The sequence below is a fragment of the Myxocyprinus asiaticus genome, chromosome 28 (assembly GCF_019703515.2).
Source record: "Myxocyprinus asiaticus isolate MX2 ecotype Aquarium Trade chromosome 28, UBuf_Myxa_2, whole genome shotgun sequence".
Lineage (NCBI taxonomy): Eukaryota > Metazoa > Chordata > Actinopteri > Cypriniformes > Catostomidae > Myxocyprinus > Myxocyprinus asiaticus.
The window spans coordinates 25,492,770-25,514,295 of NC_059371.1; the positions used below are offsets into that span (position 1 = coordinate 25,492,770).

Below are 21,526 nucleotides of genomic sequence, written 5' to 3' on the forward strand. Positions count from 1 at the left end.
TATTCAGTGATATGCAATTAGACCATCTAATTTCAGTTGAAGTATAATCAAATTTGTGAGCATGGAAGGGAGGAGGAAAATGTTTGCATATGGTCTATTCCTCTCAGCCTGCTGTCCCAGGGGTGTTTAACATACAAAGATAACCTTGAAAGTGTCTGAGTAATGTGCTTGATCTAACAGGCCACTATAACCTTCTGAGACTCCCACAGGGCTGAAATCTTCGGCTGCCCCATCAGGCCAATAAACATGTAGGCTCACATTTGTCATTAAATAACTGTCTGTGTGTCCAAAACAAACACAGGCATGAATCAAAGAGTATATTGTCTTCTAACAGTCAGTGAGTCATGTAAGCCTTCATGCTCTCATGGTTTGAGTCAAGGGAATTTTGATGATAAGTCATGCAGAACACTTTACAGTAAAATATCAGACAAATGAAAATTGAAAATGAACCAAACATGCCTAAACAGATGTTTCAAAGTTTGTTGTTACCTTATTTAATGAAAAAAATAAATAAATAAATAGTCCTCATAAATGTAACCAAAACATAATATGTCCTCTTAAGGAAATTCACAGACTGCATTAAAGGTTAAAGTGGAGTCGATGGGAGGAGGGACAAGAATGTGCTAAAGGCTCTATTGTCCTAATGCCTCGGGCTATTGACACTTAGTGAAAATATTTTGATTAATTACTCAAGAGACAATGCAAGATGCAAAAATATGCAGGAAATCTGGCAAAGCTGGCATGATACAATACACATATGGAAGACAATAAGATTCAGATAAAGTACTACATTACTCATCCCACATAAAATTGCTTGATAATAAAATTATTGTTGTTGTTTATTATGTTAAAGTCAATTATTTATTACTATCCTCACATGGTATTCCGTCCTGTAGTTTAATTCAATGTGATAGGCCCACAAGCCTATAAATCCATGTATATTGACAACGATATATATTGTCAATATTGACAATATATATCGTCATTAATAAAAATTAGCAACTAACTGGAATTCACATTTCACAACGTTTTTCAAGTTTCCCAAAAGGCTGAGTCGTCGGGGAATTACAATGCATGATAGAGGGAAGAATGTGCGACGTCATGAGCATCGCGCGAGCTGATTGGCTATGGCGCGGCATATATATACACATCCACTGGCGCGGGTAAACGCAGTAAGCGCAGCGGTAGAAGTAAACGCAGAAAACATTGTGCGCTCGTGCGTCCTCTTTTTTTTGTGTTTAGTCTGTTTTAGGTTTTTGGTTTAGTTTTGTAAGTTTAATAGATTCCGCAAATCATGAAAGAGAGAAGAAATGCACAGCCACTGGTGGTCAGATGTAAACTGGTGCTTGTTGGGGATGTTCAGTGCGGGAAAACTGCGATGTTACAGGTTCTGGCAAAGGATTGTTATCCAGAGGTCAGTTAACCGTTTTATCTGAAGTTTTTTAAAAGAAATGTATCTCTCATTTTATGCTGTTTTGTAATGTAAGGGTTTCCCCCACCTGATATTAAAAGAAGAAAAGCAGACATGGCTTTGAATTCTTGCTCTCATGTAATAGGCATGTTGACAATTCCATGTTCATTATATGAAATGTATTATCATTGCAGTTAATGGAGGGACTGCTGTTACTTTGTAACATAACAGGTTCATAACCGACAATTAGATTGAATTGTAGTAATTTAATCCAATAAACATTAAGTTGTGTTGATATGACATTTGTTTACATGTTTTTTATTTACATGTTAGATCCTGTTTACATGTCCAGACTTTACATTACAGTGTTCATGTTACGGTGAACAAAATGGTAAACATGTACTTGTAATTATTTGGTGGAGGAATTTATTTATTTATTTTACATTATTGTTAGTATTATTGAATTTGCATTTAATTGTATATGCATGTAATTTATGCAACATGGGCACTGTAATATAAAGTGCTCCCCCGGTTTCTTTGTTATGTTTTCTTTGCAGCACCACACACGTTGATCAGTGTGATATGTTGCATTTCTTTCAGACATACGTGCCCACAGTGTTTGAGAACTACACAGCCTGTCTGGAGCTTGACGATCAGCGTGTAGAACTGAGTTTATGGGACACATCAGGTAAGAATAAACTGATGACTAAATGACATTAATATGGCTCCATAAAATTTTGCTTGGTATAAATAGTGGACTGGTATATTCTTATGACCTCAGAAGTGAGCTATTGTGGTATGGTCAGAATGCCAATATGGACGTGGTTCAGTCTCTTCCCCATTTTTACATCATATATTATATTTACAAGTAATTTAGACACTTTTCAGTCCTTGTATTACTTTTGCATCCATGTGGAGGTCATGAAAGTAGCAACATTAGTTGTTTATGCATTGTGGCTTTTGTGTTAATTTATTGCCTGGTTGATATTTTCTAGTGCAAACACTGGAAATTGAACATTTTCTTTATATCTGGAGAGTCTCTAGAGCCAATGGTCTGTCACTCTCCTTGAAGTTGTTACAAATGTTAAAATTATAGCTGTTTTACATCCTGTCCAGTAGTCTTGACTAGTTTTGAAGTACTGGGCCAATCTAGTCATGTTGATTTATAACAAACCACTGAACAGTGAACTGATATGAATATGAATGCTAATAATATTATCTATGCAAATGCTAAGCCACTGTATGAAAATGTAAATTTAGAATAATTGTAACAGATGTCCAATTTGCAATGCAACATCCCATATAAACAATACATTTTCCACCAAGCATATGTGCATTTTATTAAATATCAGAAAAGAGTGTTTAGTGGGCCAAATTGAGGGGAAAACAAGACATCTACGCTGTTTTAGTGTCACAACCTTTTCTGTTAATCTGTAGGAGCTCTGTATGAGTGTGCCTATCTTTCCATCAGCTCTCGTATGCAGTCAGGAGTCCCTAATGAGAGAGTACATGGGCACTGAGGCAGTTCACATCTCCCCACGGCTTTCCATTGTAGCCTACTGACCTGATTACAACGTGCTGTGTTTGTCTTCTCCGCACTACTATCTGAATCCCTAGTAAATGACAAACATGAAAATCTCATCTCCGCTCTGGATGTGTGTTAAATGCATGCCAATGGCAGCATTATAATTGGCACTCACGAACGTCTGTCTGCCAACTGACTGTGAAGTTTAGCTAATAAGACTAGGTTTCTGTGATGTTTTTGTCTGTCGTACGTGAGGGAAAGAGTTCGACAGACGTTGAGTGAGGGAGAGAGAAAGATAGTGGGATTCTTATTTCATATGCAGATATAAAAAATGCTGAATGAAATATGTGCTGTTAAGATATCTCAACCCTTTGCTCACGCTTTTTGATCTGATTAGTCCGCTTGGAGACAAGCCAGCCGAGAGGCAGAACGGTGATGAGCGATGGGTTATACAGGATAAGAGGGCAAACCAGAGATTCATTCTGTTTTCAGCCGTTAATTGTGGCTTGGACTGTAGAATTAAAACCATATTTGCACCTCACAAGTTTAAATACTTAAATTTCTCTCTATTACTCAGACCCTGCTATTTTATGGTATCGACACACCTTTACTCAAACACATCTTTTAAAAAACAATACATTTTAATTCTTGTATTACAGACCCACCTGCATATATACACTTATTCCAACATGAATGGACGCTTGTATGGTAGCTCACCTGTTAGGGTGATGGACTTTGAGTCGGAGGACCGCAAATCCAGCCATGAACTCAAGCTGATACATAACACAACATAGTCATAGAAGCAGCACAAAATTAGGTGATTGCTTTAGAAACTGTGTTTTTTCATTTCGCTTCTAGATTTTAAAACCCTAATAGTTACATTTAGGCATTGATAAGGTAAGGATGTCTCTTTTAACGTTGTATATAATATATATATATATATATATATATATATGTATGTATGTATGCTCTAATGGTTAGGTTTAGGCATTGATTTGGATGTCTTTTTTAAATATCTCATTTATATTTTAAAACACTATTGGTTAGGTTCAGGTAAAAGTTTTAGGATAGGAGATATGTTTTTGATTTTTTTTATATAATATATATATATATAAAATTCACCTTAAATACGACACTATTTTACTCTCTTTTGGCGCCCCCAGCTGGACATTTCATTTGAAACCTGTAGCCAAATGTGTTATACAGCCAGGCCCGGTTCCAGATCAAAATCACAGAGGGTGCTTCTGAAAATAGTGGGGGTGCTCTGTATAAAGTGGAGATGTATCATAATTGTAAAAAAATTTAATAGATTAAATAATGTTTAAATGCTACTAAAACAACATAAAGAACAGTTCATGTACAAAACATTTATTGCTTCTTTTTTTTTTTCCCACATGATCTGTCGCTGAATATGACAACAAAATGCTGCACCTGCAGATTAGGACATACTGATTTGCACATTCATACACATTTATAAATTTTGATGCAGCAATTGTGTGTTAACAAACTGCAGGGATTTTTGTGTGTTTGCTGGGATTCAAGGAAATCTGCTTGCCAATTTACAGTATTAGTCTTACATATTCAATTGATCAGAGGTGTGCAGTCGTTTTGGTACAGGGGCCACATCAGCTGTTAAGTAGAACATGGAAGAGAGAAGATATAGTTGTATCTTTTAACCCCAGAAGTAGAAGTGCACTCATGCACTCAATGAGTGATGCACAATTTTCTGAAGTGTATGGGGCCATTCTGTGATTGCTTGAAGTTTTGCTGCTACATTTCTATAACGTGTTAGTTAAACTGAATTAAGACTGAGTATAATTATAATTTTTTATTTTACCATACTTCAGTGCAGTGGTAATTTAGTATTCAAATTAACACTGTACATCAGGAGTCTGGTTTAATAGTAAAATATTCGGAAATTATAGATTCTAAAGGCTTAGAATCCACGCTCATGAGTCATGATGTGGGTCTCGTCAATGGTTTGTTTGACACCCCATTCAGCACACAACTGAATAAAACGGGCTGCATGACATTAATAAATGATTACTGCCAGAGTAACGTTCACATACGGGTGTGAGGGACTTTGGAATTTCACAAATAACACAAAGAACAAAATTTTCCTCTCTCACTTGGTTTTGCTCGTGTGTCCTCTCTGTGTGCGAATGGTGCAAAGATCTATTGGGATTTTACTAAAGTTCGTCACTGAAAAGGTTTGCTCACAGACTTGGCACTAACCAGCATACGCAGCCTCACGAATGGACACGGAGTGGCTGCATCACACTTTTTTCTTTGAGCATAATATTGCACTATTTTTTTTTTTTTTTAAGAGGAGAAAGCACGCACACGCATGCATGGTTGCCAGATTGCATAAATTAAGTATGACCTAAGGTGAAATATTTCCTATTTGTGCAAGTGTAAATCTCTGATTGGGGTGTTGCATCTATTATCTGGCAGCCCTGAGCATATTAAAAGCTTGTGGATGCGCGATAGGTCCCAAAGCCAGATAAATGAAAGCTCTAATAAAAAATATTTATAATAAATCGACCCGTGGGCAGCAGTTTGCCCTGGTCTGTAATGGGTCCTCTAAGGTTCGTTTGTCAAGCACCCCTGTAGAACCGGGCCTGTATACAGCACTTAAATTTTGAATAGCAAAAATTGTCATGTTCACGTAAATTTCATGAGACCAGGCTGGTTAAACAACATTAATAAAAAAAGAAAGAAAAAAAAAGCTAAAATCTCTAATTCCTTATAACAACGAATTAATGCCCCAATGAGTTATTTTTGACCAAACAATCATGCTTTAATTATTCAAGCGCAGGGGCTGATGGGTTTTTACCCACAACATCAGTTCTGTACTTGAGTTAAAAATGTTAAAAATATCTACGTTCCTGAGTAGAAGCAATTTATTTTCATTTGTTATGGTTGTTGAGCCAATGAATCATTCTTTTGAGTGTTATTTTTGATTGATGAAGCAAACAAAGCATTGAAACAGACTGTTTGTATTGATTGATGGAAATGAAGTGAACTTGCCAACTCTAATGCTGTGTTTGCTTCTGAAGTTTAAATCGGTGATGCTTTAAAAACATTTTTGTCTGAATTCTGGTGAGCTGCTAAGTCTTTAGGAAATGTAATGGTCAAATAAAAAGCATATTACAATCATTGTGATATTCACTACATTAATTTTATAATTGAAGTTAAAATTGCCTGCAAAGTCATATGCTTGTTGTTTATACAGAATGGCTAAATAAGATTATCACAATTGGATGAAATGTATTTGTTTTGTAACTGCTTGTTATGTGGTAGAATTTCCCAGTGTACTAATTATTCTTACAATTTGGCGCTGTTCAACTCCATGTCTGAATGAGTCTCCTTATTATTCTTCTGCTCATTGATTGAGTGGTCATCATTGGGTTTCCGAGCTACTTTCTTTGGGGCCCAGAAAGGATTTACAGGTGAAAATCAATAGGCTCACTTAATCAGCACATCCAATTGGACCTGCTGCATGCTCTTAGAAGATGGCTTCTGTATTCATAATATGGAGGCTATATTTAATTTGCATTGAGGTAATAGCAATGGATTAGGTGGCATTTGCTATTATGCTGATGGATGTACATTTTTGCAAATATTAATTCTGCTGCTTCAGTGTGGGATGAGTCCACAAGATGTTGTGCATTAAAAAAGAAAAGAAGGGGAAAAAAGTGCTCCATTAGCACATTAAAACAGCCACTAGATTAATAGGCTCTCCAGTGGCCATTGGCAGTTGATGACATGCACCGATGAGGAAATGGCAAAACAGCACTGAGATGGCCCCTGTTAAGGTGGTATTCCCTAAGGGTCGTGGCCAGCCCCACAGTGAGAGGGGGGATTCTTTGTTGAACTCGCATCAGGTTCTATGAAGGAATCTCTGCATCTTGGGATGGTGGGGGAATGGGGGGCGGGGGATGGAGAATGCTCTAGGTTTTGTTCCCATTATCTCTAATGGGCTTTCACTTTACTCTTGCTCTTTTGTGAAAGCTGACCTCTCTCAGCCCCCTGCTCGCATATACGTGAGCCTGGGAGTGCTGATAAATTCCCTGAGATTCAACGGGTCCATGACTCTATGGTGTTGAAGTTTTACTATTGATCAGCTTTTTAAATCGGTGTAAAATGTCTACATATTTAAATGTCAACTAGTGCTGGGCCCTATAGGCTAATCTAAATCTCTTGTACTTATTTTATTTATACATACAGTATATATGTTTTCAGTCAGGGGAGAAATAATTTTTAACAGACATTGTTGGAAAGATCTTTGAGGTATGAACTAAAATTATGTGAAAAATCTAGTTAATAATCAATGCATGTTTTCCCAGACTCATTTTGACTAAATAAACACAATAATATTTAATCATTTTTATTTAAAAGCAATTTAACAATGCATAGTAATAAACAGCTATATTTGCTTAGCATACTTTAGTTTTATTAAAATATTTGAATATATGAAAAATGCCACACAGGCAATTCAATTAACATTTTTTAAAGACACAAAGAAAAGTTTTGAATCAGAATTTAATTAATTTATTGAAATCGGTGTGAACTGATTCTTGGAAAATGAATCAAACTTATAATTATAATTTTATAATTAATTTATAATAATAATTTATAATTTTTCTTTATTTATCACACATTATACATTTGCACATATACAGTGAAATTTTTCTTTTTCACATATCCCAGCTAGGCTGGGGTCAGAGTGCAGGGTCAGCCATGATACGGCACCCCTGGAGCAGATAGGGTCAAGGGCCCAACAGTGGCATCTTGGCGGTGCTGGGGCTTGAACCCCCGACCTTCTGATCAGTAACCCAGAGCCTTAACCGCTGAGCCACCACTGGAAACAGGAAAAATTTTCATGAGATTAGTTCATTTTAAATTGCCAACAAAATCATGGCGACCATATTTTGATTATTTTATATATCATCCAGGCCTAATTTCAGCTTCTTGCAGGCCTGAATGTTCATCTAGGAACATTTCTTTTTTAAAACAGTACCAGTTATCATTGTTTCACTGAGACTGAGTTATGGCTTAGGTATGGGGGATCATAACTCTTGCCTTTTATGTGTGCTAAAGTGGAAGCCACCTCTTAAATGCAGCACCCACAAAACGCAACACATTTACAACACATTCCTTTATTCCGTTCCAGAACATGACTGATGCAACACAGCATTCCATTGTCTGGGTTAGAATCATGCCTAAAACTCCAATAGTTGTCCTCTTAAAGTTGCTGAAAGGGCTTAGCAGATGGAATACGCCACGGCTCTTGTCTGTGCAGCACACAAAAGCTGCCCACTCCACCTCCATCTGTTCTCCTCACCAGACTCTTCCTGTGCCCAAGGAAAAGGCCATCTCATATCAATCACATGCACATGTTGGCCCACTTTTCAGCTAGTTTGCTGCAGGCATGGCGTCTCTACAAAAAAGCATTTAGAGTTGTTGGAGCAATGTTGCTTTGCTCTTTTTTTTTTTTGTCACGCTTCACGAACCCTCCATCTGTTTATACACCAACGGCATAAGAGCGGCATCTTGTTCAGCTGAGGAACATGTGGCAGAGGGTTGGGAGCTGAGCAGAGGTTTGTTCACTGTGTGCGCAGGCATATACAGTAGCGCAGTTCTGTGATCCAAGACTGGAGGAGGTGAAAGATTCATGCTAGGAAGTGCTCAGTACCAGGAATGTAAGCATTACCCCATCCTTTTTACAGTTGTGGCCAAAAATATTGGCACCCTTGGTAAATAGGAGCAAAGAAGGCTGTGAAAAATATCTTAATTAAAATAATCTTTATTGTTTCTCCTTTTGAATTATCATTCAATATATATATATATATAAGTGCATATATAACCTTTTTTTTTGAAGTAAACTAATTGGGGGGGAGGATCTTATAATTAAATATTTTTCTCCAAAACATATTTTCCACAATTATTTGAGTAAAATATATCTGAAGAATATTCCAATTCATATCTTTAATTTTTATTACAGCTGGGTGACTAGGAAAATGAAATTGTTGAGCCATGACTTCATTTTTCACATGGCTATAAATATGAGTTAAAACACAGGCCAAATTCCCTTAGTCATCCATCACAATGGGTAAGACCAAAGAATATAGTTATGATGTGCAGTAAAATGTTGTTGAGCTTCACAAAATGGGAAGTGGCTATAAGAGAATAGCTAAAACATTGAAAATGCCCACTTCCACCATCAGGGCAATACTTAAGTTCCAATCAACTGGAGATGCTACAAATTGGCCTAGAAGAGGACATGTGTCTATATTGTCTCCACGCACGCTGAGGAGGATGGTTCAAGTGGCCAACAATTCTCCAAGGATCACAGTTAGAGAATTGCAGAAATTAGTTGGGTCTTAGGGTCAGAAAGTCTTCAAAACTATAATCAGATGTCACCTACATCACCACAAGATGTTTGGAAGGGTTTCAAGAAAAAAAGTCTCTGCTCTCATCCAACAACAAACTCAAGACACTACTGGAACTTCACTGGGACTGGACTGGGTTCTATGGTCAGATAAAACAAAAATAGAGCTTTTTTTGCAGCAAACACCAGAGATGGGATTGGCGCACTCCGAGAGGTAGCCATATGGAAAAGTACCTCATGCCCACCGTTAATATGGTGGTGGATTTAAGTTGTGGGGCTGTTTTCTTTTTTTTCTTTTTTTTTCTTTTTTTTTTTTTTTTTTTTTTTTATGCCAGAGGTTCTGGACATTTTGTTTGGATACATGACATCATGGACTCTATCAAATACCAACAGATAAAAAATTGAAATCTGACTGCCTCTGCCAGAAAGCTTAAAATGGGCTGTGGATGGATCTTCCAGCAGGCCAATGATCCAAAACAAACATCAAAATTAACACAAAAAATGGTTCACTGACCACAAAATCAAGGTTCTGCCATGGCCATCCTAGTCTCCTGACCTGAACCCCATAGAAAACCTGTGGGGTGAACTGAAGAGGGGAGTCCACCAGTGTGGACCTTGGAATTTGAAGGATCTGGAGAGATTCTGTATGGAGGAATGGTCTCGGATCCCTTGCCATTTGTTCTCTAACCTCATTAGGCATTATAGGAGAAGACTCGGAGCTGTTATCTTGGTAAAGGGAGGTTGCATAAAGTATTGAATAAAAGTGTGCCAATAATTGTGCCACACATATATTTTACGTGTTTTTTTTTTTTTTTTTTTTTATAAAACTTGTGTTGTGTTTGCCATTGTTTGATATCATTAGAGGATAGATTTTTGTGAATATTTTGAATGAAAGATCAAAAGGATAAACAATAAAGACTTATTTTTCACAGCATTCTTTGCTCATTTACCAAGGGTGGCAATATTTTTGGCCACAACTGGGCTGAACTATTTGGACAAAAAATGTCAATTGCGATTTGAACTACGATATGATAAACATAAAACAAAAAACGGAATTCCTTTTGACCAAAATTAAACCATGTTTTGCCCATGCTTTACTGCCGACTGGAAGTACTGTTCTAGAAAGGGTGTTCACATTTGAGTCCTCTAAAAGAACCAAACTAAATACAGGTGCATCTCAATAAATTAGAATGTCGTGGAAAAGTTCATTTATTTCAGTAACTCAGCTCAAATTGTGAAACTCGTGTATTAAATAAATTCAATGCACACAGACTGAAGTAGTTTAAGTCTTTGGTTCTTTTAATTGTGATGATTTTGGCTCACATTTAACAAAAACCCACCGATTCACTATCTCAAAAAATTAGAATATTTTGACATGCCAATCAGCTAATCAACTCAAAACACCTGCAAAGGTTTCCTGAGCCTTCAAAATGGTCTCTCAGTTTGGTTCACTAGGCTACACAATCATGGGGAAGACTGCTGATCTGACAGTTGTCCAGAAGACAATCATTGACACCCTTCACAAGGAGGGTAAGCCACAAACATTCATTGCCAAAGAAGCTGGCTGTTCACAGAGTGCTGTATCCAAGCATGTTAACAGAAAGTTGAGTGGAAGGAAAAAGTGTGGAAGAAAAAGATGCACAACCAACCGAGAGAACCGCAGCCTTATGATTGTCCAGCAAAATCGATTCAAGAATTTGGGTGAACTTCACAAGCAATGGACTGAGGCTGGGGTCAAGGCATCAAGAGCCACCACACACAGACATGTCAAGGAATTTGGCTACAGTATTCCTCTTGTTAAGCCACTCCTGAACCACAGACAACATCAGAGGCGTCTTACCTGGGCTAAGGAGAAGAAGAACTGGACTGTTGCCCAGTGTTCCAAAGTCCTCTTTTCAGATGAGAGCAAGCTTTGTATTTCATTTGGAAACCAAGGTCCTAGAGTCTGAAGGAAGGGTGGAGAAGCTCATAGCCCAAGTTGCTTGAAGTCCAGTGTTAAGTTTCCACAGTCTGTGATGATTTGAGGTGCAATGTCATCTGCTGGTGTTGGTCCATTGTGTTTTTTGAAAAGCAAAGTCACTGCACCCGTTTACCAAGAAATTTTGGAGCACTTCATGCTTCCTTCTGCTGACCAACTTTTTAAAGATGCTGATTTCATTTCCCAGCAGGATTTGGCACCTGCCCACACTGCCAAAAGCACCAAAAGTTGGTTAAATGACCATGGTGTTGGTGTGCTTAACTGGCCAGCAAACTCATCAGACCTGAACCTCATAGAGAATCTATGGGGTATTGTCAAGAGGAAAATGAGAAACAAGAGACCAAAAAATGCAGATGAGCTGAAGGCCACTGTCAAAGAAACCTGGGCTTCCATACCACCACAGCAGTGCCACAAACTGATCACCTCCATGCCACGCCGAATTGAGGCAGTAATTAAAGCTAAAGGAGCCCCTACCAAGTATTGAGTACATATACAGTAAATGAACGTACTTTCCAGAAGGCCAACAATTCACTAAAAATGTTTGTTTTATTGGTCTTATGATGTATTCTAATTTTTTGAGATAGTGAATTGGTGGGTTTTTGTTAAATGTGAGCCAAAATCATCACAACTAAAAGAACCAAAGACTTAAACTACTTCAGTCTGTGTGCATTGAATTTATTTAATACACGAGTTTCACAATTTGAGTTGAATTACTGAAATAAATGAACTTTTCCACGAAATTCTAATTTATTGAGATGCACCTGTAAATAAAATGGTGAAATAGAGGGGGAAAAACAACTTGTTAAAGGGTCAGTTCACTTCATCAATTTTTTTTTTTTAAACCCAGCCAGCATGAATATTATATTCTTGCAACAATGTTAAGAAATTGTTATAGAAATATTTTATTGTATATTAAGATTTATTATCATTATTCAATAGAAATGTATTTCTTTAATAATTTCTTAAACTTACTATTCAAACCTCCTTTATTTCGGCAGAAGCTTTTATTTTGAAAACTGAAGTGACTCCGCTCACATACTCCGCCCCGAACCGAACACAGAGCACATCTGTCACTCAGGGCACCAGATAGATAGAGTTTGTGTGTATGGAGCAAAGAACCACTCTGAAACCACATGTGTAATACACTGATCCCGTTTACATGCATTCAAAAAGCACTACACACTACAGACAAAACAGTTGTGCACAAAGGCACAGCACATCGGGCAGTGCGTTGAGACTATTTATGTATTTAATTAAATCGCAGCCCTCTCGGTTTGAAAATCGCACCGGGTCATATCGCAATTTAGATTTTATTTTGGTTAATCGTTCAGCCCTACTTTATACACAGCCAAAAGTTTGTACTGATTCTAATTTACTGGTTTGGCTATTCCAGTAATTCCAGTTTAGACTAATCATAAAGGGATAATTCAACCAAAGATGAAAATTCTTTCATTCACTCGCCTCTTCGACTTTCATTCACAAATGGAACACAAAAGAGATATTAGGCAGAATGTTAGCCTCAGTCACCCTTAAATTTTTTTTATATGAAAAAAAAAAAATGCTATGAAAGTGAATGGTGACTGAGACTAACTTTCTGCTTAACAATTTTTTTTTTTTTTGTGTTCTACGGAATAAAGTTATATGGTTTTGGAACAACACGGGTGAGAAAATGGTGAAAATAATTTCCTTTTTGGGTGAACTACCCCTTTAATGCTGTGCAGTACAGTGACAAAGAACTTGGAACTGGTAAGAACATGACTATCCTGCACAAAACCCAAAACTGAAACCCACTGAACACCTTTGGGATGAATTGGAACGCTGACTGCGAGCCAGACCCCATTAAACAACAGCAATGCCTGACATTACTGATGCTCTTATGTATGAAAGGGAGTAGTTCCCCACAGCCATGTTCCAACATCTAGTGGAAAGCCTTCAGAGTGGAAGCTGTTGCAGCAGCAAACAACTTCAAATTAAAAGTTCAAGTGTTTGGCTGTCCATATAGTGTATTTCAGCAGCTATTGTAAACCCTCGACAGCATTGAGTAGCTTGAGTTGAGTTGGTTTTGGTAAGATTACCATGAGAAGGTGATTCCTTGGCTTTAACCTTTCAGTTTTCCTCTCTGGCTACTGGGATGTGTCATCTGTCAAGATTAATTGAAATTGCTCCTCAATCCCCTGGTGTAGCTACATCTCCATCGATTGCTGCATCAAGATTAGTAACAATTTAATGCAGCCTCACACCCAGATCTGCATGTCCGTGGCTTCCCAGGAAGAAAAAGGCAGTGAATCTTTAGTCTGCAGATATGCCTGCAGTTTGGCTGATTCTCTCAGGCAAGAAACATACTTTACGAAAGTATGCTAATGCTAACGTAGAAATGAGTGCTTGGCTAATGCATTGCCAGTGTAGCAGTAACTGTTGTTCTTATTTGGGTAAATTGCTAAATACAACTTACTTGCTCAGCAATAATCTCTTCAAACTGTTGTTCCACCATGACAGTAGTTGACTTGAAAGACAAAACTCAATGTAGACGCAGTTTACTCTAATTTCCCTAATAGAGCCCCTTGTGGCAACACCCAACCAGTGAGTTTAACCTTAAAGCCAACATGAAAATCAAATTGACCCTATTTACTTTTAAGACGCATTCAAATTCCACCCTGCAATTATTCCCTGTTTGATTTGGTTTCGATTCCGATGTCTGTATCTAAAAGGTGATTGGCACCTGTTAGGTGGGATTTCTTTCGTATGTCCTCCATTTTGGGCATTTTAATTTCTCCCATTCATATTAATACAAGTGCTTCATCTCTGGCTAAATAATCTTTGGTTGATATACCTATGGCTTGTAGACTACAGTGCATGGCTAACCATTGTATGACTGACTGACGCATGCAAAGACTTGAATAAAGACACGTATTTGTAAGGTTCACATCAGACAGATGCAGAATTCTTCCAGACAAGGAGATTTGGCTACAGTTTTATAAGTATGCAAAACTGTTTACACCACTATAGTTCCACCCTAGCATCTCCTCCGTACCAAGTGGGTGGGCACATCTCTGTATCAAATGATTGATAGGCAGTGTAGGGACTCTTTTATAGAGGGGTAGGAGAACGGTGCTCTGCAGATGGTTGACTCCAAGGCTGTTGCTGTGGAAACAGGGGGACTGGAGGTATTGCATGCATGGGGGGGGGCAAAGGAGGGTGGGTGGCTTACTAAAGGATTCTGCACAAGAGCGCGAGGAAGTGCCTACCATAGCCCCATTCCTCCGGTTGCATAATCTACTGAAAAAAAAAATAAAATGAAGGAAGAGAGCGAGACGGATAGATCAATGAGGATTTAGAGCTCAATTGTAATTTTCTTCTCCTTTAAAATGCCAATAGGGCGAGTGGTGAGAGGAAGAGGGCTTTAACAGGATGTAAGCTGAGCTGACTTGAAATGAAGTGATGACCAGGGGAGCTCTACCTCTGCCCTTTGTCTCATTCTGTGTGCTGAAATATACAGCACATTCACAGTCTGTGAGCTCTGCTTTTCTGGAATGCCTTAAAGGGATAGTTCACCCAAAATGAAAATTGTCATTTACTCCCTCTCTTTGTTCCAAAGATGACTTTCTTTCTTCTGTTGAACTGAAATGGATATGTTAGTCAGAATGTTAGCCTAAGTCACCATTCACATTCGTTGTATGTAGAAGTATCATTCTACCAAACATCTCCTTTTATGTTCCGCTGAAGATAGCAAGTCCTACAGGTTTGGAAAAACATGTAAATGATTCATTTTTAGCTGAACTATCCCTTTACAGGCAACATGAAATAAAAATTGACCTTATTTATTTTGTTAATAAATGTCCCTGGTCTTATTGTGCATGATTCATCACAATTCATTATTCCAAAAAGAAAGAAAAAGCTATATATATTATTAAAAAAATTTTTCATCAAAATGTATTAATGCTCTCTGCCTCTGAAATTACTGTTCTTTTGACGATTTAAGGCTGTGTGGGTGGGGGAAATATCATGGATAAACACGGTCCAGTGTTCGCCGTCCAGTCAAATTCCAATGGAAAAGTCCCGTCCAACATTTTTCATGGAATATTGTGTTTCACTTGGAAATACATTACACTACAGAAGAAATGCATTGCTGATGCAGTTCATGTTGTCTTTAACCACAGACAAGTCATCGGTCATCCACTTTGGCTGTTATATTGCCTCTATAAACAATATACAGTTATGTAAATTATAGTTAATGGTAAAATGTCAGGGGGGCCTGGGTAGCTCAGTGAGTATTGATGCTGTCTACCACCCCTGGAGTCGTGAGTTCGAATCCAGGGCGTGCTGAGTGACTCCGGCCAGGTCTCCTAAGCAACCAAATTGGCCCGGTTGCTAGGGAGGGTAGAGTCACATGGGGTAACCTCCTCGTGGTCGCTATAATGTGGTTCTTGCTCTCGTTGAGTTGTGCGTGGATGCCGCGGAGAATAGCTTGGGTCTCTCCACGTGCTATCCTCTGTGGCATCCACGCATGTCTCTGCGGTAAAGCGCTCAAGCCACGTGATAAGATGCGCTGATTGAGGGTCTCAGACGCGGAGGCGACTGAGATTCATCCTCCGGCACCCGGATTGAGGCGTGTCACTACGCCACCATGAGGATTTAGAGCGCATTGGGAACTGGGCATTCCAAATTGGGGAGAAAAAAAAAAAAAGGAAAATGTCAGGAATACTCAAGCTGCAGTGGTGGCCTCTGGCCTTATCAGAAAGAACCATTTTATTTTGACAAAAAATTATTATAATAGTAGAATTTTTTTGTGTATCCAAGCAGGAAGAAAGTAGACCTTTCTCTGTCATTAATTTGGACTTGTGTATTCAGTAGATTTCTCCCTTTTGTTTCAGGATCACCATACTATGATAACGTGAGGCCCCTCTGCTACAGTGACTCTGATGCAGTGCTCCTCTGTTTTGACATCAGTCGTCCAGATATCTTTGACAGTGGACTTAAGAAGGTAATATAATTTTTTTTTTTTATATATATATTTTGTTCTATATTTTTGTAAAAAATTATCACAATATAATTGCCAGAAGTCCTTGGTGCTCAGGAATTGCCCTTATTATAATCATAGTTATGTAAGAGGGCTAGTTACAGAAGAACACCAATCATTTCTTATTTTCAAGGACTCATGATTTGTTTTCATCTTTATAATGGCACATTTCTGTCTGCAGTGGAGGACTGAGATTCTTGACTTTTGCCCCACCACACGTATTCTCCTCATTGGTTGCAAGACAGACCTTCGCACGGATGTCTGCACATTGATGGAGCTGTCCAATCAGAAACAAACACCCATCACTCATGAGCAGGTAAAGCCATTCTCTGTCACACTCTATTTCACACATTTACTCCATTCCATAACCAATAGAGCTGCCTGCCTAGACAACAATTTTAGCCATCATGGTACACTCCCACGCAAAGGCTGCTCCCTGTATGCAGTATTGGGTAGAGTTCTTCTGAAATGTAATCTGGATGTGATTACAAATTACAGAATGGAAATTGTTATCGGTAACAATCTTTTAGGTAATCTAATTTGATTACTTTTGGATTACATTTGAATCACAATGCATGTTTTGAAAATCTAATTTTAAGTACATTTAAGTACCAATTGGAACTCATTTCATGAAACATTAGTAAAACTTAAATCGTACCAAAATTTGCTTTATCTAACTTTGTCTATTCAAACACTTTTTATTACCATTGAAGAACCGGAGCCACAATATTGAGCTTTTGCCAATCTCTTCCCATTGCAGGGCTCTGCTATGGCCAAACAGTTGGGCGCAGAGGCTTATCTGGAGTGTTCGGCCTTCACCTCTGAGAAGAGCATCCACAGTGTGTTCCGCACAGCCGCACTGGCCTGCATTAACAAGCTGCAGCCATTGGCCAAGCCCAGCCCGACCCGCCGGCTGTCCAAACGCCTGCTTCACCTGCCCAGCAAGTCTGAGCTCCTCTCCTCTACCTTCAAGAAGGAGAAAGCCAAGAGTTGCTCTGTAATGTGAGTGTAATCTCAACATCCCCCCAAAAAGCTACACCATTCCCTGTGCTTTGGTCTGGGGAAGGGGGGTGGGTTCTGATTGCCACATCATTGAAGCGTGGAATCCTTCCTCACCCCCCAAAGAAACACCTTTTAGAACAAGTGGACACCCTGCTGTCCTCCTTGTCCTGAGCTCTTCACAGTGCATATCTGGGTTTTTTTTTGTTTTGTTTTTTCAGTACTGTATCTTGCATTTTCAAATAAGGATCAGTCATCAACTGTCATTTATTCACTCCTTGCTGTTATCAAGAGAATTGCTGTTGCACCGGTGTTATTGTGGCAGTTCGGAATGATTCAATTCAGTATATCGGAAACATACGTTTAAAAGTTCCAATAATGTTTTGTACAATGTAAGCCTTTTTGATCTATTCAGTGCAAATATATGAGCTCTCTTGTGTGAGGTGTATCTGAGATTCAAAATGAAACATACGTGCTTACAGTATGCACTATGGACTATAGCTGAGGGAATAGCTCCAGGGAATAGGCCATTGTGGAGCTGTGCACAAGGCCCAGGTCATGTAGAGAAGAAGGCTGCATCAGACACACATGCTCATTTGGCATTGTCATGCTAAAAGTAATGTGATTTTTAAGTGGGAGTAACATGCTCTTGGAAAGATGAAATAATAGACGTTAGAGAAGAAACGACAAGATGAAGGCCAAAAATCTTTGTTAAAATGGACCATTTATAATGCTACCAAAGTCAGTTTTCCAATCCCTTATTCCTTCTACCGGAATACTTTCTGATATATACAAGCTTCTATTTTTAGAGGCAATAACTATGTGAGAGATAGGAGGGGTGTGACTGAGGAACACAAAGTGATCTGTATCTACAGTTCCTGCTGCTCTGTAGTGTAGGCAACCAAGAATCTGTGAACCGATCCCTGGAAGAGTTCTCTGGGGACCCAATTGGATCGAATTTGGCCTGATTATTGTTCTTTTGTTTGTGAAAATGACCTCCAGAGAGATGTTGTAGCACTACAGTATGTTTTCGTGAAATCAATGAGACCAAAAATAAAAAAAAATTGTGCAGAAACCGTTTTAATTTATCAAATGACTTGATTTAAGATCAGACCAGCTTATGTTTGTTCAGTTTGTCATGCATATACATTCTAATGTAGCATTCAGTCATCCAACAATAGAATCTCCGGTTTCCTTGCCTCTATATACCTGCTCATGCATTGACCTCCTTCACAGCACTAGTACCAGAAATATTTGTGGATAAGTCCAATGTGTCTCTAAATGTTTGACTGAAAAAAAACATATTTACATGTATGCACTTGGCAGACGCTTGTATCCAAATGCATTCAGTGCATTAAAGATACATTTTATCAGTACTTGTGTTTCCTGGGATTCAAACCCATGACTTTATTGTTGCTTTGGTGTTGCTTGCACCATGCTCTATCAGTTGAGCTACTGGAACAAAACTTGAAGCTTTGTTTTTTTGTGAAAGTGCTAATCTTGAAGTTTGCTTTTCACCACAAAGCAATAATTATGATTCGAGTGCTTATAATGCAAAGTATGTCAAGTGGCAATAATAAAAATTAAAAAAAAGCCTAAATTCATGCTACTGCTTTGTGGACATATTATGTATGTGGATTTACATCACTGCTGCTGTAAAAGCAAGCCAATATATTGTGATTCTGTTGAGCATTTGTTAGAGTAATTAGTGACATCTTTGGATCACTGTTGAAAACAAACCACTGGAGTACAACACAAATATTTTTTTTTCCTTTTCAACCACATATGAATATTATATTGGAGGTGAATGCATTAAGAGCAATTGGACAGGAAGGAGATTCAGACTGGACCATTTTATTATATGGAACATCTGACTTGTGATAAGGGCTTTGATCATTTGATGTATGTGCGAGGTCAAAATGCATAGAAAACACAGACTTTGAGGGAAAAATGGAACAGGCTGGTCCTGTTTAATGACAGATATTTTTCAATTTTTTTATTTAAACTATTGTTTGTTTGTTCTCTTTATTTCCGTACACTTGAAATCAATATTTTTCATATTTTGTAAAATCACTAGTGGCGGAAGGGAAGAAATAGTCAGCCACTGTAATCTATGTGTTCAGGTGGCTATTTACAAGATTCGCCACTGTGATTACAACAAAATGTATTTGCATTGCTTAGCAACTGCATAAAAAGAAAGCTGGGGAGTGTGAACCATGTGTAAACTTGTCACATGACTTATCAGTCATTGTAGCTGCCGATAAAAACAGTGTTATCAGCCAACTTGTCTGAAGATTCAAAGATATTTGTATTGAGCTGTGGGTTGTACATAAAGTCTTTCTGAACATTCAGTAATTATGCTGCCATTGCACAATGCTGGGTACGATAACATTTCAAGCATGTCCTGTAACAGTTCTTCAGTTGTGTATATCCTGTTTTGTAATCTTTGTAAGACATTTCAAAATGTCATGAGATAAATATTTGTTCATGTCATGGATTGACCAAGATGTGCTTGATGTAATGTGCTTTGTCCTATTTATTTGGATTCATCATTTGAGGTGATTTTCTGTTTGTGTTTTACACCCGATTTTGTTCAGAACATTATTTTTGAAAAAATGACTTTACCTATGGTCTTTCGAGTAATAAAGCTTGCCTTTGTGTGGCACCCATGACTTTGAGTATTGGTTCATTTTAGTCACTGTAGGCTAATACAAACTCCATAGAACTCAGGCACAGCACTCATAAGTCCTTTATTAATATTTCATTATAAAGCAAAACAAGAACAAAATGAAGGAACACATTGTAAATAGTGCCACAAATGTGCTGCTGATAAACTTGAAACTATTGTGGTGGTCCAGCACTCATTAAAACTGCTGTAAGCATTTTCTTTTTCTAAATTTGAATATCACAAATAAAATGTTACTACTGTCTGACAGATATCACTGAAATAGGTGTCCTGAAATATCACACTGACAATCTTAGGCTCTGTAAAGGGCAAAAAATAATCTAGCCAATCAGAAAACCTGGAGCAGGCTCTGAGTTTGGGGCGGAACTACTGTAACACAGAAGAAGGGGAAGTGTTTGGTAAACCTGTTTGGGAACACTCACTATTTTTGCAATTCTGTTTGGTGCTTATAGTGGCTCAAAAATTGCTTGCAGTAGCCATAACAGTTTCCATTTTATTCATTTTTTTTTTTTTTTTTTATTTTTGCATTTGTGTATTTCTTATTGCAAGCTTCTAATCAATTAAATCAATAATTATATCACTTCAGTTTTTCAAAAATTGTGCCAATTTGGTCTAAATCCATCAGAGAAATGCTAGCCCTACTTTTGGGGTGCCAGGTGGGCTGTCTTGTTGGCATATTCCTCCTTTTCATCAGCCAGTGGCAAAGACATCTCTTGTCTTGGCAGCAAACTTGCCTGGATTCTTGGTTACTGAGCACTTGTGCACATCTGTCTCAAGACACAACATCTTGGAGGGGCGTGAGGGCTCAAGCTGCTGGCAGTGTCCAAAAGAGTAACGCTGCCATGAGCCATGTGGCTGAGGTGGAGACCCCAACCGAGCAGCCAAGAGAGTTCCCCACAGCCCAGTTTTGAATATCATGAGGAACCAGCTCTACAAAGACAACTGCAGTGAAGTACAAAATAGTAGTACCCATGGGATATATGTATAATGAGACATTGTAAACAATGTCTATTAAGGCTTATTCAGCAATGAGGAACGTTTGATAAAAGAAGTGCAAGTAGGAATGTGGAATGTTTCTTTACAGCAGGGCTATTTAAAGACACTTAACTCCCTTGAACATCTGTGAAATGACTTTTTATGCATTGAAATGTTTTAATCCAATTTGCAAACAAAGACAGAGGACAACCATGAATTGGAGTATTAAAGGAACACTTTACCCCAAAAAATTAAAACCAGAGGTGCCCAAAGCTTTTCCTACAAAGGGCCAACAATCAAACTTGACTGAGGGCAGTGGGCCGAAAGTAAACTTTACATTATATCAAACTGTTATATATTAAAATATAAATGTTGCCCTGGTTCCCCTCCTTTATGATTTCATTATATATATATATATATATATATATATATGTGTGTGTGTGTGTGTGTGTGTGTATATAGATATATCTGCTTAACTAATGCAATAAAGAGATGCATCAATGGTATATAGTTTAATTGTTTTTCCTCTTGTCATATATGG

At 38.1% G+C, this 21,526-nt stretch overlaps 1 protein-coding gene across 1 annotated transcript; it reads left to right on the forward strand.

The window, feature by feature from the left end:
• The first annotated feature begins 1,181 nt into the window (after window positions 1-1,181).
• rnd1b (Rho family GTPase 1b) lies at window positions 1,182-20,154 on the forward strand. Its single transcript, XM_051660089.1, has 5 exons — window positions 1,182-1,414; window positions 2,012-2,099; window positions 16,180-16,289; window positions 16,507-16,641; window positions 17,086-20,154. Exons 1-5 carry the CDS (start codon window positions 1,295-1,297, stop codon window positions 17,329-17,331), a joined length of 699 nt encoding a protein of 232 aa, XP_051516049.1. The 5' UTR covers window positions 1,182-1,294; the 3' UTR covers window positions 17,332-20,154.
• Window positions 20,155-21,526: the final 1,372 nt, after the last annotated feature.